Below are 18,333 nucleotides of genomic sequence, written 5' to 3'. Positions count from 1 at the left end.
AACAGATGTTGGATGGCACTCTTAATTAATTCACACTTGTCCATAATGAAGTCAAGGAACTGCACATAAATTAGGTCTGGGCACAGAAAAGATCATTTTATTTCACAATATGATGATGATCAGAGGTAAGATATAAATGTAAAACCCAAGTGTTCTTCCTCCGTAACGCATCAAACAACAGAGATACCATACTAGTTATGCTGAAATTAACTGGCGCCCGGTATAGCAAAGCTGCTACTTCAGTTCAGTAACTTTTAATCATTTTTTTAGCATGAGGAATATAATAAAGAATCAGGCCGTTCCTTTGCTATCTATCCGAATGCAACTTCTAAGTGTTCGGATAGCCCTTATTCTTTTTCTAAAAAACCAAATTTTATTGGTTTTTCCAGTTTTACATTTAAGTGCTTGGAAAGCAGCGTCAGTCAATAGTTCAATAACAAAGTCTCTAGTACAGTGTTTCTCAACCTTGACAATTTTAAGGCATGTGGACTTCAATTCCCAGAATTCCACAGCCAGCATTGTCGGCTGTGGAATTCTGGGAGTTGAAGTCCACATGCCTTAAAATTGTCAAGGTTAAGAAACACTGCTCTAGTACATATCTCATGTTGCACTATCAAAAATTCCTTCTCTATTTCCCTTAATATAATACTTAAATTAGTAAGTATCATACTTACTAATTATATATCATACTTAAATTAGTACATTTCTAACCGTGACAAACTCAATTAAAATATTTATCAGTATATTTTTTGCTTATACATATCCATATCCTGTTTTTTTAAGTTTTAGCTAACCTTTTAGCCCTTATTCTTCACAAGGATTTTTCCCTACACTTATACAATCAATGATGAAACACAATCTTATTCTTCACAAGGATTTTTCCCTGCACTTATATAATCAATGATAAAAGACGATCTTTGGGGAGTTACATTAATTAAGGAGAAGTTTTAGAACTGTTCATTTACCATGCAACATGAAACTTCTAAAAAACACACACACATCTGTCAGTGCCTCCCAAAACGATGGTCTGACAACTGGATGAGGCAATTGTCTGGAAATCTTAAAAGCCAAACCAAGGCACCAAAGAAATGCAGCTGGGGAAGAAAAAGATTGAAGAAACGCGTTCAGCTTTCCACTTACCTAAAACTGTTCTTCTCATGGCTAATCCTTGGCTGCGAGGCCCTTTTCCTAGCTGTTGCTCAGCTGCCTACTCAGACATAGTTTTGCAGGAGACGGGGACAAACAGGCCTTCCTTCCTGATCGTTCCCTGCTTGCGTAGAGTTGGGAAAGCAGCCCAGTTTGGCCCTCTGACTTACAACTCCCATCCTCCAAGTTGCATACTTCTTGCCACAGAACAATTGCTATAAATAGAGGGCAAGTTCCATCACAAGCTCCAAAAGGGAGCCAGAAAATTATAAACCTACAAATTACTTTCGCACTTGCTGGGGTCAAAATCCAGTCTTCGGGGCATGATGGAGTTAGCTGCTGAATTCATGAATGGCACAATCTTGGGAGTTGAAAGCAGCCATTGAATCAAAGTCCTGTTTTTTTGAACCCCCATTAAAGCCAGACTTGAATGCATCCAGTGAAAAAAGAAGCCCGGCCTACACCTACAGCCAACTCTGGCTCTCTTCGGATTTTTCCTGAACTTCCACTGGAATTCAAATCACTCCGCCCTGGATCTAAACATAACTGCTTTAGTTACTTAATTTCCAGACTTCAAAAAGCTTTTCTGTGTACTTATCTAGCTAATTGATTTTGGTGTGTGGGGGGTTTTTTTTTTTTGTTAAAACGAAAGGATACACTGTAATTTTAACCCTGTTATACCAAAAATTTATACCATAAATTTCATTTAAAAAATACTGGTTCAGGGGCAGGCAACCTTGGCTCTTTTATGACTCGTGGACTTCAACTCCCAGAATTCCTGAGCCAGCCATGCTGAGGGGAAAAGGAGAAATTTCAAGCTGAACCATGCTGGCTCAGGAATTCTGGGAGTTGAAGTCCACGAGTCATAAAAGAGCCAAGGTTGTCTACCCCTGCATGATGGCTCTAAAAATGGGAAAGAAACATAAGGTGATAAACCTCTGTGCAAGCACACTCTCAAAAGTGCTGCTCTGTTAAGAATCTTCCGGAAAATTAAACAGTGGGGATATTATTCATTGCATTCCTTGAGCATCAAATGAAGATGTACAGCAGGTGTGTCCAACCTTGGCAACTTTTAAGACTTGTAGACTTCACTTCCCAGAATTCGTCAGCCACTTTTGGGAATTCCGGGAGTTGGAAGTCCACAGATCTTAAAAGTTGCCAAGTTGGGACATCCCTGCTGTACACTGAGACAAACGCCTCTGTATATCCCCAGCCTTGGTTTCCTCTAGATTCATGGGATGACCACTCTAGAAGTTGTTGGTTCTCTGGGCTTAACAGAAATCAAAAGTGAGATCAAAGAAGCAACAGACACTTCAGGAGGATGCTCTCACTAACCATTATCATAGGGTGCATCTTCAGGTAAGTCGACATCAAGCATAAGATCATCATCTTCAAGATCACAGGACTCAAGGTTGTTCAAGATATCCTGCAAGGAAGGAAAAATGGCTTCAAGTCATTCAAACTAACATGCAGTTTGAAAGAAACTCTTTATGGCCGTTTCTGCAACTACAAAAGTGAACTTTATTATCGTCAATGATGAAAGCAGCTTCCAACTATCCAGCACAGCTAGTATATGTTGAAGTGAAAAGAAATAATTCACCCCCAGGCCTCTTAAAAATATGTGCTAACTATTCAGTTAAAACAGATCTTTATTTCAGCCACTTCTTCTTCTTGTGCTATATCTGTTATCGGACGTTGGCGATCATGTCGGCGATCCTGTTTTTATCAGCAGCCGCACGAAAAAGTGCTGCTGAGTTTTGTCCAAACCAGTCCCTTAGATTTGGAAGCCACGATGTTCCTCTTCTGCCTGGACCTCATTTCAGCCACAGAGCAGCATAAAATACAATGAGGAAAAATTACACCCATTTCAGTATTAATTTATGGAAACTTGTAAATCAGTGGTTCTCAACCTGTGGGTCGGGACCCCATTTGGGGTCGAACGACCATTTCTCGGGGGTCGCCAAACAACGCAGTCCGCCATTTTTCCCCCTTTTCCTTAGCTGTGCTATTCCCTTTTATTCTATTGGCTTTTGAAAGCCAGTAGAATAGATTCTCTTGAATAGAGTCTAATTTTATTGGCTTTCAAAAGCCAATAGGAATTGTCCAGGCTGAGCCCGCCAAAAGTCCCATTCTGCAAACGGTGCTGCACCAGTTGAGTAGTCCTCGACTTATGACCGGTTGAGTAGTCCTTGACTTACGACCTGTTGGGGGTCGCGGCATTAAAAAGGTTGAGAACCACTGTTGTAAATGATAAAACATAATTTAAAGTTACAGAATACAATTATATTAAAATACTAAGGTATGTCTAGGAAAATGAGGGAAAGAATGACCAGCAACAAGAGACTCGATTATGGTGGCCATGGGGACACCTCTGGGAGACTTGAAAGACCACAGTAAGGGATGGACCCTCATAGAGAAATTTACCTAGGTAGTCACTAGAGTTGAAAGCAACCTCAGGGCACACAATCAAGCAAGCATATCTACTAAGAAAGTTCTTAATATTATTGGACTAAAATGGGAGAGGGCCTATGAAAGCCACAGAAAGAACGTAAAAGCAATAAACCCATAATTTCTCATTAGATGTATCACATTTCCCAGGTACAAAACCATGGATTTGGAAGATAATTCCATTTGATTTGTGACTATTGGCCTTGAAGGAATATTCCAATGGTGTCAATAAAACTATGTCCATAAGTCCTAGTCCCAAGTCCTAGGACAAAAGCCATTTATGAAAACTTTCGTTAAGTTTTTAAAACCTTTGCGGCTTCCCAGCTGATAGATATGCTTCTCTGAATGCTGTTATTACCTTCACAGTTTACAGTGTGTTTAATAAGCAGCGAGGAATTTTTCACAACTGTCAGAAGAACATCACAACTGAATGCACAAATGGAATATTGCTAGAGCTCCATTAATATTTTACAGGAAATCCTTCCCCTCAATTGATATTTCACTCTTCCCTTAAAAGGGTAAACTGAATTACCGTAGTTTCCGGCATATAAGAAGACTTTCGCAAGCTTTAAAATTGGCACCGAAGTCAAGGGTCGTCTTATACGCCGAGTTGTCTTATACGCCGGAAATAACGGTAGTTTCCGGCGTATAAGATGACTTTCTAGGCATGCGACTCGGCGCCAAAGACGGGGGTCATCTTATACGCCAGGTCGCCTTATACACCGGAATATACGGTAATAATCCTATTCCTTTCATTGTAGCATCTTGTAGACTTCAGCGTCTTTGTACTAAATGGGTGAAGAAGTAGCAAATGAAGTTGTCTCTTCCCCATTAATTTACAAACATGTGTAATTCGATTAAAAAAAGGAGGGATGACAGTCAAAACAGCAATATTTCTTCAGAAAAAGAGAGAGAGACCGGTCAACATATTTAAGTTTACAAAAATCCATCAAATAGTGCTGGGTTTTAACCTATCCATACATGGAGAACTGCTCTTCTACATTACATCACAGCTGAAGGGTGAAGCAGGCCCCATACCTTCCGGAAAGGAAATAAAGATGACAAATGATTAAAATAAAATACTTCCCAAAGAAGGGAGACCAGGGATAAGAGAGAGAGGCTGGGCTTAGGCTTATTACTGCAGCTGCCATAGCAACTCTGGGGGAATTCAATGAGACCTCCCAGCCTGCATCCAATCACAGAAGGGCAGCCACTGACACTGCCACATTGCCAATCTGCCGGAGGCTAGCCAAACAATCACATGGATAGGGATGTCAGTTGCCATGGTGAGAAACAAACCCTACGATGAGCCTCAGAAACCATCAGGCTTTTATCCTCTGATTGACTCTATGGAGCCCCCCCCCCAAAAAAAGCACAATGATTTTTTGCTGAACTACAGTTCTGGAAATCACTCCTCTAAACCCAGCGTTGGCAAGTTGTTGAGACTCTAGAAAGAGTACAGAGAAGAGCAACAGAGACGATCAGGGGACTAGAGGTTAAAACATATAAGGGACGGTTGCTGGAATTGGGTATGTCCAGTTTAACGAAGAGAAGGACGAGGGGGGACGTGACAGCAGTGTCTCAGGGGTTGCCACAAAAAAGAGGGAGTCAAGCTATTCTCCAAAGCGCCTGAAGGCAGAACAAGAAGCAAAGGATGGAAACTAATCAAGGAGAGAAGCAACCTAGCAACCAACTAAGGAGAAACTTCCTGACAGTGAGCACAATTAACCAGTGGAACAACCTGCCTCCAGAAGCGGTAGGTGCTCCAACACTGGAAGTTTTTAAGAAGAGACTGGACAGCCATTTGTCTGAAATGGTGTAGGGTTTCCTGTCTGAGCAGGGGGTTGCACTACATGACCTCCAAGGTCCCTTCCAACTTAATAATAATAATAATAATAATAATAATAATAATAATAATAATAATAATGCTAGACACTGAAGTCAAGAAAAAGATTAGAGGTGAATACATCAAGAGAGTGAAGAAGATCTTAAAATCCAAACTCAATGGAGGAAATACCATAAAGGCAATCAACACCTTGGCAATCACAGTCATTAGGTACACAGCTGGAATAGTGGACTGGACTCAAGCAGAACTAAAAGCAATGGATAGGCAGACCAGAAAAATAATGACAATGAATCACACGCTTCATCCACGCAGTGACATTGATAGACTTTATCTACCAAGGCAAATAGGTGGGCGTGGAATACTACAAGTACATCAGATGGTTGAAGAAGAAAAAATGGCTTTGGAAGAATATATGAAGAACAATGATGAAGATGCACTGAAATTAGTATATCAGGAAGGCTTACTGACTACTGGAGAGACCAAACTGGCCTACAAGAAAGACCAAATGAAGACCAGAATAGAGGCATGGGAAGACAAAGCACTACATGGCCAATACATGAAAAAAATAGCTGGGAAAGCAGATAATAATAAAACCTGGCAATGGATAAGAGCAGGAAAATTGAAGAAAGAGACCGAGGGACTAATTCTGGCTGCACAAGACCAAGCCCTAAGGACAAATGCATATAAAGTCAAAATTGAGAAGACAGCAACAGACAGTAAGTGTCGCCTATGCAAAGAAGCTGAAGAAACAGTGGACCACCTGGTAAGCTGTTGCAAGAAGATTGCACAGACTGATTACAAACAGCAGCATGACAGAGTAGCAACAATGGTGCATTGGAAGATCTGCAAAAAATATCATTTGCCTGTAAGCAAAAACTGGTGGGATCATAAAATAGAGAAAGTCATAGAAAATGATAAAATTAAACTCCTCTGGGACTTCAGAATTCAAACAGACAAGCACCTGCAACATAACACCCCAGACGATAAGAAAGACAAAAAACTCTGGATAGTGGACGTGGCAGTGCCTGGAGACAGCAGAATAGATGAGAAAGAACTGGAGAAGATAACAAAATACAAAGACCTACAAATAGAAATAGAAAGACTATGGCAAAAGCAAGCAAGGGTAACACCAGTAGTAATAGGCGCCTTGGGTGCAATCCCAAAACAACTGGAGCACCACTTGAACACCATTGGAATTGACAAATTTGCCATTAGTCAATTGCAAAAGGCGGCCTTACTAGGAACTGCTTCCATCCTGCGACGATACCTGTAATACCATCAAACTTCCACATCTGCCTATCCCAGGTCCTGGGTAAGGACTCGATAGGTAGACAAAATGCCAAATCCAGTCTGAACATCTGGCTGACTGTGCGATGCTCGATAATAATAATGCTAGAAAGTTGAGTGCGAACCCTTCTCCCTTCTAGCACTAGTTTGGGTAATGAAACATCTTCTAGAAAACAGCTAAGCTAGGAGAACACCAAGGACCCCACATACATAGATGTCATAGTCATGCAGTGGTTCAGATTTAATTCAGAAGGGATAATTGGGAATGGCTAGAGAGCAAATGCAACGTTTAGCTGTTACTTATTGAAGTAGCCCTCTCTTTTTCAGAATCGCCAGAGACTGCAGCTGCATATTCCTGGAGACTGACGTGACTGCTTTAAGATGACACAGAGACACTGCGCCTGTGTCACCATAATTCCACGGCATTAATTCCAAATCAACTCTGAATTACTGCAGGATCTCCATTGCTACAGATAGGCCAATTATCAGACATAAGGAAAAAAAAAATCTGTCTCATTATAACAGAATATAGTAGCAAGCCATAATACTATTATACATGAGATCTATGCTCTTGATATTCTTTAAAGCGATTAGATCCACCTTTTGCTTTTTTTTTTTTTTCTATTTTCCACTTTTTTCTACTCCTGGTTAATAGGTAATTCAAAAATAATAATTCAGAGCATTTGGAATTATCTACAAGTCCATTAAAATATTCTTGGCTTTAAAATAGATATTCCTCATTAGGGCTTCCTATACTTGCAATAAAAATATCTTTCTTAAAAAAGTTTCAAAAAAATATTGTTTTATTCTGAATAAAGCTGATCGTCATTGACTGTGATTCCAGCCACATTCTTTTTATAGCTTTGCTTTGATTCAGTGTAACCTCTACAAACCTTCATGTTGCTTACTGCAAAAGGTCATCTTCAAACAATAATAAACATGTACAGCTTTAATAGGCTGAAAGCAAAAATGTTGACCAGTTTCTAGGTGGAAAAGCAGCAGTTGACCAGTTTCTAGGTGGAAAAGCAGTTTCTAGGTGGAAAAGCAGCAAAATGTTCCTTTTTTAACCACCACCATCCCGAAAACCATCTCAAGCCTTGCGTGAGGCCTTGCACTGGATGGATAATTAAGATATCCAACCCATAAATGTAACAGGGTTTAATCATGCGGTATTCAAATGTTTGTGCGTGCTTTTCAAACTAAGTTTAAAAAAAAACACAGGATTCACATTTTATAAGATATAATTCACGACTAAATCTGGGATTTGTATTTATTTCTTTTATTGGTATTTATGTTTTTTATTGGTCAGGCAGAGAGAATAAATACTCTAAAGCTATTGAAGACTTTTGACACACTTTAACTATTAACTATACTTTGAAGCAATGGGCTGTCTCACCAAGTAAAGCCTCTAGAAAGGCCATGTACCAGGATATTACTACTGTCAGATAGATGGATGGACTTCTGCTTTCTGCTTTCCAAAATTAGGATTCCCATGATTTACCAATGCAATGAGGATTAAAAATTTAAATTCTGTGATTTAACTGACTTGTCTCACTGGCTTGTTGTAACTAGCTGTTATACCTGAGAAAATGGATGCCCTGTCCCTTACATCTTCACTCATGCAACAATTAATTGAATAATAAAGCATAAGGAAGATTATGCCAACTCTCTTTCCTTCTTTATAATTACATGTTGTTGCCCTGTGTTGATCATTCTGCTCTCTTGCAAACTTTGACACATCAGAATTAACCCTCTCCCCCGATTCTTTTACACATAAAGCACTAATATCTTCAGAGGAATTACTGGAAATCTTTATGTATAAAGATCTCCAATAACTCTATATAAATTTGTCCTCAAGGAATATTTTAAAATTTAAACTCTACATGCACTGTAGAATGAAAATTTAAATTAAACAGAGAACACTCTACTTTTTAAGCAGATGCTCCATACAACAGTATTTATTTCATGCCCGCAGCATGTTTCTAAGTTTTAATATTGTAAACACACAGGACAACTTTGAATGAATCGAATTGTAAAATGTGACAAGGCATAATATATTGGCAGATACGGATACTGCCGTTTCATTTCTTAGAAGACACAGCAGTAAGACATCTGCTTCTTAATTATAAAAGCCTATATATTTCTCAAGCGATGTATGTAAGTATGCTATTTATGTGAAAATAATATTCGTATTACCTGTGGGATAACAGTGTAGATGGGCTTCTAGGTGGAACAAAACAGCCCTAATGGCATTTTGTGTCTAGTGTCAGAATTCTACAAATGAGACCGTTTCAATCAGGATATAATTTAGAAAGACAGACATGCCAAGTATGCTAAATTCTAGGCAATTGAATATTTGGCACAAACTCTACCACACATGATCAGCGAAGCATGCAGATAACTTCATTTGTTTCAGGAACCAAGAAATAAATACAGTTGTGAATATTGGTGCTACTGTTGCCAAGTTAATTACATAATCAGAAAGGGGAAGGCTGACACAGAATGTTTACACCAGTTATTATTATACACTGTTGTGCTGCCACCTAGCCTCTACTCACAAAATTTCTAAAGAGCTGCTTAAATATTCAATATCATACAGCAAAAGCCCCCAACCTTTTGGGCACCAGGGACCGGTTCCATGGAGAAAAGTTTTTCCGGGGAACAGGGAATGCGCGGTTTTCCGTGCTGCCTGCATCCCACGGATGGGGGTTGGGGACCCCCGTCATACAGACTCAACTGTATTTAAATTTGGGGAGGAGAGGGAAGGAAGTTGCACCAAAAATCACCTAGACCAGTGGTTCTCAACCTTTTTAATGCCGCGACCCCCAACCAGTCGTAAGTCGAGGACTACTTAACCGGTCGTAAGTCGAGGACTACTCAACTGGTGCAGCACCGTTTGCAGAATGGGACTTTTGGCGGGCTCAGCAGGGCAGAGACAGCCTGGACAATTCCTATTGGCTTTTGAAAGCCAATAGAATTAGACTCTATTCAAGAGAGTCTATTCTATTGGCTTTGAAAAGCCAATAGAATAAAAGGGAGTAGCACAGCTAAGGAAAAGGGGGAAAAAATGGCGGACTGCGTTGTTTGGCGACCCCCGTGAAATGGTCGTTCGACCCCAAATGGGGTCCCGACCTACAGGTTGAGAACCACTGACCTAGACCTTTTCATACAGCTCAACACACCATGTTTTCAAATACAGGACAGTATTTAGACATTCCCACTGGTGTTTACGTTTCAGCTCCTAAATGGGAAAGATTGTATCTTAAATTTCTGAGCCTGTTTAGTAAAATAAAAAGTTAGTGGATGGTAACAAAGTTGTTAGTAGATGTTTACAAAGTTGACTTTTTCAAAGGGAACCAATTTATCTCTTCAGTAGACAATTTCAGCCTCTGTTTGCATTTATTGCAAACTGGGGGTCAAAGACCAAAAACAGGGTCACAAAATTGGTACGGCTGCTAAAAACAATGATCCACTCTAAAAACAAATACAATCTTTCTGAACCTTGCAGAAATCCAAATAAAAACTCTTGACTGCTCAAGAAATAAAATACTACAGCCAAGACTCTTAAGAACCCTAGCATAGGCTTTTTAAGTACAAATATTTTCAGAGCATTAAATTTAATACATCTTAATGTCTTCATATTAATATTCCCTCCTGTCTGATTTCCAGGCTTCAGGGCAGGTTTCACATAACTATGGAAGATATTGCAGGCAGCCTCACAACCAACCATTTGTTTAGTGACTGTTTGAAGCTAAAATAACACTGAAAAAAGTGACTTGTGATTGTTTGTCACACATGACTGTTGCAGCCTCCCTGTGGTCACGTGATTAAAATTAGACACTTGGTATTTACGATGGTGGCAGTGTCCCAGGATCACGTGATCCCCTTCTGCTATCTTCTGACAAGTAAAGTCAATGAAGGAAGCCATGGCAAACAACATTGCAAAATGGGGCAAAATTCACTTAAGAGCTATCTCACTTAGCAACAAAAATTGTAGTTGTAAGCTGAGGGCTACCTAGAGATAGAAGCCAATCACTAAATTAGATTTCTTTAAACAGGACAACTGGAAAATTCATATTGTGATGATAAAGGAGGCTTCTGTGGGACTTTAAGAAAGCAGCATGTGATATTAGCATATAGCAGTGGTAGGCAACCTTGGCTCTTTTATGACTCGTGGACTTCAACTCCCAGAATTCCTGAGCCAACCATGCTGAGGGGAAAGGGGGAGGTTTCCAAGCTGAGCCATGCTGGCTCAGGAATTCTGGGAGTTGAAGTCCACGAGTCATAAAGCGGCCTAGGCCTAGGCCTAGGCTAGAGGTAGGCAACTTTTGCTCTTTTATGACTCGTGGACTTCAACTCCCAGAATTCCTGAGCCAGCCATGCTGAGGGGAAAGGGAGAGGTTTCCAACTGAGCCATGTTGGCTCAAGAATTCTGAGAGTTGAAGTCCACGCGTCATAAAAGAGCCAAGGTTGCCCACCCCTGGCATATAGTATCAACATTCTTCGTCAAATGAAGAATTCAAGTTTTCCAACTTTCCCCACTTCCCACAAGATATCGGTCCCAGACTTCCAGCTTAATATCAAGCCTTTACAAACTTCCTGATGCATCCTCAATTTCCACAGGCCATTGGTCAAAGACAAAAATATAGAATACTCAATATCCTCAACACGGCAACATCCTAAGCAGCTATTTTTCAAACAAGACTGACCACTGTTGCTCCTGAGCTGCAAAAACACATCTAAAGAATTTTGAAGAGCAGGACTTTATTTTAACTTTTTTTTTATTTAAAATATGTCAAATAAATACTTCAAAATACCATTGAGTGAATTCAGTATTAATTTACTGACAAGATCTTAACATAATCAAACAGTACCAAAGGTTACAACTGCAAAAGCAATATAAGCAAAAGGCGCTTATTTCTACATTTAAAGATCAACCAAGCTTATAAAGGCAGCTGGTTATATTAACTGGTCTCCCCTCTATTTCTAATTTCTCCAATTATTCTCATTTCCTGCCTTTATGCAAACTGGGATCTTCGTAAATGCTGCATGGGCTGTGGAATTCTCCAGAAAATGATAGCGTTAATGTGAGATACAACAGAGATAATTGCAAGCTATTCTCCAAAGCGCCCGAAGGCAGGACAAGAAGCAACGGATGGAAACTAATCAAGGAGAGAACCAACCTAGAACTAAGGAGAAACTTCCTGACAAGTTGAGAACAATTAACCAATGGAACAACCTGCCTCCAGAAGCGGTAAATGCTCCAACACTGGAAGTTTTTAAGAAGAGACTGGACAGCCATTTGTCCAAAATGGTATAGGCTTTCCTGCCTGAGCAGGGGGTTGGACTAGATGACCTCCAAGGTCCATTCCATCATCATCATCATCATATTATTATTATTAACAAAGAATACGTACGATGCTATTCATTTCTGAGGAATCATAACTGCCGCATGGATGGACGCTCCCAATGGGCTCCAGTCCTTCTTCATCCCACATGTAGGTCCCATCGGAGCTGTCAGATGGGGATAGCTCAAAAGAGGAACCAGCTCTGTAATCCATTTCCGAAGAAATTTCATTGTTCCCAATGGGATGTTTGGCACTTTCACTCTTGTCATCCACTTCTTAAATAAAAGGGGGGGAAAAAAAACTAAATACAATACAGTATACAGATTCTTAATTGAACACTTCAGTATTTCCTTTTTCGGGACTAAGGCGCTTGAGTAAACTTTGATCACATCCAAACAGTCTCAAATTGTATTCATTGACCCACACAGGACGCTAATCCACACTAGCTCAGTCTTCTCCTACTGAAGGAGAGGCCCTGGACTCGTTACGCCATTCCTCTGCAGGCTAAGCCAAAGGCTGTGAACCCACAATGTGCTACCCTAGTCAACAATCACACTTTTAAGGAAGCTTGTCTTGGTTAGTGAACCTGAATCAGCTTCCCCAGAAGACCAGAGTTTACCCAGAAAAAAGCAAGTGGACTGGATCCTGGGTTCATACTGAAATGGCGCTAATCTTGAAGATTTACTTAGAAATTACAACTGATGCCAATGTCTATGGAGAGTCTCAGGCATCCAGATCATGGTTGTCCCAAAGATGTTTTTGTTTTTTTTCAAAAAGCAACTAGGAAGAAGAAGCTTCTTGGATGAGAAGTGAAAAATTTTCAAGGAGGAAAAAAAAACTCAAGAAAATCTAATTGCCTTTCGGAAAAAGCATCTTTGGGACAACCATGATCTGGATGATTGAGAATCTCCATAGACATTAAGCACCTTTTAGGCTGAAAATGTTAGCTTTCAAGGGTTCAGGTTGCACCGTTAACTCAAATATAACATATAAATATATAAGGAACGGTTGCTGGAATTGGGTATGTCTAGTTCAGGGAAGGCAACCTCGGCTCTTTTATGATTCATGGACTTCAACTCCCAGAATTCCTGAGTCAGTTGAAGTCCATGAATCATAAAAGAGCCGGGGTTGCCTACCCCTGGTCTAGTTTAACGAAGAGAAGGACGAGGGGGGACATGATAGCAGTGTTCCAATACCTCAGGGGTTGCCCCAAAGAAGAGGGAGTCAAGCTCTTCTCCAAGGTGCCTGAAGGCAGGTCAAGAAGCAATGGATGGAAACTAACCAAGGAGAGAAGCAACCTAGAACTAAGGAGAAACTTCCTGACAGTTAGAACAATTAACCAGTGGAACCACCTGCCTCCAGAAGCAGTGAATGCTCCAACACTGGACGTTTTTAAGAAGAGACTGGACAGCCATTTGTCCGAAATGGTGTAGGGTTTCCTGCCTGAGCAGGGGGTTGGACTCGATGACCTCCAAGGTCCCTTCCAACTTTATTATTATTATTATTTGAATTTTAACATTATTTGAAAAGCGAATATATATGTGGACTTTCAAGTGCCGAATGTTCAGGATTAACAACATTAATAAAGAAGTTAAATAGAGATAAGGGGAATTTTGGTCATTAAATTTAAAATATTTGGAAATTAGTTAAAAATAAGGATGCTATTTGTTTAATACTTAAAAATTAGAACCCAAAAAAAATATTATGTTTGATTTATTGATTAACCCAGACAATATATATAAAATGGGCTTTGATTTATTAAAGGGGATGGTATTATTAATTAGATGATGTAAGATGGGGGGAAATAGATAACTTTTAGGAAATAGAACAAGATTATATCCAAATAGATGTGTACTTGGAATATTAGACTCTGTTATGAATTGAGATAAAGGAAACTTTGGTTACCTAAAACCTGGAAATTATAAATGTCAAATGTTAAATTTGAACATTGATGGGAAACTAAAAATTGGGAAAAACTAATAACAGGACATTGGTTGAATGTAAAGACTGAATGTAAAAATAATTAAGATATGTATAAGCTAAAAACCTATTGATACATGTAATAATGATGTTTTTATTTAGTTGATATAGTAAGAACTGTATTAGCTTAAATATGATAGTAGATATTAAGGGAAAAAGAGAGGAAATATTTGAGGTTGTGGTTTGAGATTTATATTAAATTTTTTGTATGTTACTGAACTATTGATTAACTCAGCCACCACGCTGCTTTTTAAATACCTAAATGTAAAATTAGAAAATTAATAAAAAAAATATTTTTTAAAAAAGAAGTTAAACAGTGGAATGGTTATTTGATAAGAGGTACCAACATCTTATCTGTTCCATTCCTGACCACTTTCTACAGGGGGACGATCAAGAGCATCCTGTCATACGGCATCACAGTCTGGTTTGGAGGCATCACTGCTTCAGATAGGAAGGCGGTGCAGAGAGTGGTGAGGACGGCTGAAAAGATCATTGGCAGCTCCCTCCCTCCCATCCAGGACATAGCACAGAGGCGTTGCTTGAGCAGGGTCCGTAAGATTATCTGGGACTCTACACATCCTCTTCACAACCTGTTTTCCTTGTTCCCTTCTGGGAGGAGGGGGCTTCCTGGTATCCAAAGCAGAACATCCAGATTCAGCCAGAGTTTCATTCCATACAGCATGAACCTTGTGAACTCTCAAGCTTCCTCCTTCCGTTATATATTCAAGATGGACAATATTTAATATTTATTTGCTACGTATATGTAGGGATGTGGGTCTATACATATGTTGTTCATAGTATGTTTAGGTGTGTGTCATGTATGTGTTTCACTTTGAGAGCGGGCAACTCAATTTCATTTTTGATGTGTGCCGTTGTGCCCACAGTATAAAAATGACAATAAAGGTTATCTTATCTTCTAAAATAAGCACTGGAAAAAAACACCCTGCCTATTTACCTGACATATGTATATGCAACCATTCCTCATTATTGCAGTTCGACTTCTCGTTGTCCTCAAAAGATAGTAACTGTGGTGGTATTCCGTTTCTACCTTCCAGCTTTTCAGCAGGAACGTTCTCTTCTCCGATTAGGATGGTTCGGCTGGGATCTTCCAAGTCTATGAAATCATCGCTAAAATCTTCACTAAGGTCATTTTTCTCCGAAGAGGATAGAGAAGATATTGATATTTCATCCACGTCGCCATCCATGCACATTTTACAGCTGCTCTCCACAAAATCGTTGCTCTGAGTTTCTTTTGCATCGGCGTCTCTTTTAGCGTCCGCGGAATCTTCCAGATCTTCCATTAAACTATTCGCGGGGCCTTTCCGGGCGCTGCCATCCACAGGGGTCTTTCTACCCAAAGGCTGGTTCACGGGCTTCAGCAATGAAGGGCGGCCTGATCTGAACCTCAGAGGAGAGGCGTCCCCCGAACCGTTGAAGAGGGGCTGTTTCTTGACGTGGGAAGGTGCTAGAGCAGCCAACGACCTAGGAAACTCATACCTCGCAGGTTCATTCCCGTTGGGCGCGTCTAACTGGCGCGCACTTCTTGACAGGAGATTCGACCTCTGGGATGGTCTAAGAGGCAGGTGTTGACTCTGGTAAGGCCTTGTCAGATCCACTGCTCTGTTAAACGAGTGGGATCTGGTAAGAGATGCAGGAGGCAAAAGAGAGCTTGGAAGGGAATGTGAGAAGCTTTGGGACCGGACCATTTTTTCACAAGAGGGTGGGACATTGTCTGTGGATCTCCCCAGGCTCTCCCCTGAGCTACTCCGAGGGACAAAAGGATTCCCTCTAATCCTCTGCAAGCCTGTCACCGATTGGTTCCCACAAACCCCGTTCAACGGCGGTTTTGGGGCGTTAAATCCAGAGTAGGGAGTCCTGCTTAACAAAGAACTTTTGGCATACTTCGAATTAGACAGACCGGGCAAACATTTCTGATGGAATTCTTCTGCAGGGGATACCAACATGTTGTCTTGCTTCGCTGTTTTGGAAAAAGGGGTCTTTGAAGTGGTCCTGAGTACTTCCTGACTAACTGATCCTTCAGAGGGGGGACGTTTTTCCCACCCGGTCACTCGTTCCCTGGGATCCTGACTGGAGTTATATTCATTACCGATCCGACTTCCCAGAGGGAATTTGTTAGACTTCCTCCAGTTAAAAGCAAAGGAAGACAGGCGAGCGGTGCCATTGTGCTTGCTGAAATTTTTGTCAATGATCTGCGTATTCCCTGAAAGGTGAGGAGCCGTCCCATTTGGAACAGGCTGGGCGGTACTTCCGGCAGGCTTTGTTCCATATTTGGGTAATCTGGAAACCAAAGACGCCCTGGTGTGAGCTTTTTCTTCCATGTGCTATAGCCCTTCCATGCGATATAGCCTTCCAACACGGACTCTGAAGAAAAGAAAACAGGGAGATATTAACGTTAAGGCCTGCCCTTCCAAGAGAAATACATTAATTTGTTAAACAGAATAAACCTGACACTTAAATAAGTGGAACATCTTCACTTTAGGGAGAATTTATCTACATGGGGAAAAAAAATGCTTTACCAAGAGATCAACTAATTATAACAAGCATGCAATATCTCACCAATGCTATTTGAGGAGGATATTTATTAGATTTTCTCCAGCAAAAAAAAAAAAAAGACAGAAGACAATGTGTAGTGCCATTGTGCTTGCAGAAAGGTTTGTCAGCAGTCTGTATTATTTTTTCTGAAAAATTAGCAGCAGATTGGAACAGAGAAGGATTTAGGAGAAAGGACTCTTAATGATTGATTCTTTGTCTATTCACCTAAGGCAGGGGTAGGCAACCTTGGCTCTTTTATGACTGATGGACTTCAACTCCCAGAATCCCTGAGCCAGCATAGCTCAGTTTGGAAAACTCTCCCTTTCCCCTCAGCATGGCTGGCTCAGGAATTCTGGGAGTTGAAGTCCACGAGTCATAAAGCAGCCTAGGCCTGAGATAGGTAACCTTGGCTCTTTTATGACTGGTGGACTTCAACTCCCAGAATCCCTGAGCCAGCATGGCTCAGCTTGAAAACCTCTCCCTTTCCCCTCAGCATGGCTGGCTCAGGAATTCTGGGAGTTGAAGTCCACCAGTCATAAAAGAGCCAAGGTTGCCTACCCATGACCTAAGGAGCCCATTCAGATTAGGTGAGAACTGAAACCTCCCTGGAGGACATATATGCCCCTCCCCAGCCAACTTGCTCAGATTGAAGAAGCTACTTGGATAAGCAGCAAAACATTTCAAAGGCAAAAGGAAAAAGAAGTCCTGATTCAACTTCCAGACAACTCAATCTTCATCAACAACAGATTAGAAAGTTTTGTTCTACACTTCAGTAACCTGCAAACCAAAGACGTCCATTAATAAGTTTTTTCTGATAGATTCTGTCATCCTTCCATGTGATATAAGCTTCAAATACCGCTAGCATTTTTCGATCTGCTTCAATCTGACATGTTAACAATGCCATCAACCGAAACACAGAGAAAACCCATCTATGCAGCGTTTAAAAGCTCATGGAGGAAACAACTAATCAGGGCAGCCAACACCCAGAGAAGCAGAAACTGTGATGACCCAGGGCACAGCACAGAGACAATGCAGTCAGCTGGCAATTCAAACCGCCCTTTAATTGCTCCAAATTTTCCCCGAATGCTCCCACATTTCTGGCAAGCCTCCAAACAAAGGAAGACACACACACCTTCAGCTGTCTCTGGCTGCAAGTAGTCTGATTAGGAGAGGAATTTACTCAAGGCCATGGAGATAACAAGGAATGACACATACATCATAAATCTAAGGAGTCTGTGTGAATACATGCTTGCCTGAGCAGTCTCAGAATGGAAGCCAAAATACAGTCCAAGTTCCTTAAAGACAACATCCAAGCAATGTTGTCAGCCAGTCCAATGGTCAGAGTTTCCGGGTTTCCAAGCAGAAATCATAGAACAAGAGATCAGCAACCACACACACAACACTCCAAGGAATCAGCGTTTGTTCCCGACAAATGCCTCTCCCCACAGCATCTTCTTAAATCTCAGTCTCCAGGTATGCCTTGTGGAGAGGGGCGGGATGCTCTCCTCCTGAGTAGCTGAGCCTGCCTGCGTTGTTCCCTCCTTCTCTCCACTCTCCATGCTCTAGGATCAGGTGGGGGTGGCCCCTGCTCATCGCCTGAATTCTGTCTCTCCTGTTCCTCCTGTCCCAATCCTGAAGGGCCCTGGCCTGCCTCGGCCTGCTCTTCCCCACATTCCTCTGAAGCCACAGACACCTTTTCCCCAACCTCCTTAGGGTCCTGTTCCA

General features: G+C 40.9%; 1 protein-coding gene across 6 annotated transcripts in view; it reads right to left on the bottom strand.

Annotated features, from left to right (window-relative positions):
• The window catches only part of CCSER2 (coiled-coil serine rich protein 2), a 56,768-nt gene that overhangs the window by 32,271 nt on the left and 6,164 nt on the right, over positions 1-18,333 (bottom strand). For 3 of the 6 annotated variants that reach the window (XM_039366843.1, XM_039366875.1, XM_039366858.1), the window contains exons 2-4: positions 15,011-16,437; positions 12,145-12,350; positions 2,482-2,572 (exon numbers count right to left, since the gene is read on the bottom strand). In XM_039366843.1, coding sequence (XP_039222777.1) covers positions 2,482-2,572; positions 12,145-12,350; positions 15,011-16,394 — 1,681 coding nt within the window. In that variant the 5' untranslated portion in view covers positions 16,395-16,437. Of the gene's footprint in view, positions 1-2,481; positions 2,573-12,144; positions 12,351-15,010; positions 16,438-18,333 lie in introns of those variants that run through there. The other 3 variants (XM_039366867.1, XM_039366885.1, XM_039366850.1) reach the window with 2 other exon arrangements.

This window comes from Crotalus tigris, unplaced genomic scaffold (genome assembly GCF_016545835.1).
Source record: "Crotalus tigris isolate CLP2741 ecotype Arizona unplaced genomic scaffold, ASM1654583v1 scf7180000017598.18339901613:2243638, whole genome shotgun sequence".
Lineage (NCBI taxonomy): Eukaryota > Metazoa > Chordata > Lepidosauria > Squamata > Viperidae > Crotalus > Crotalus tigris.
Note: the sequence above shows the minus strand (reverse complement) of the source record. Positions and strands in the feature narration are given on the sequence as shown.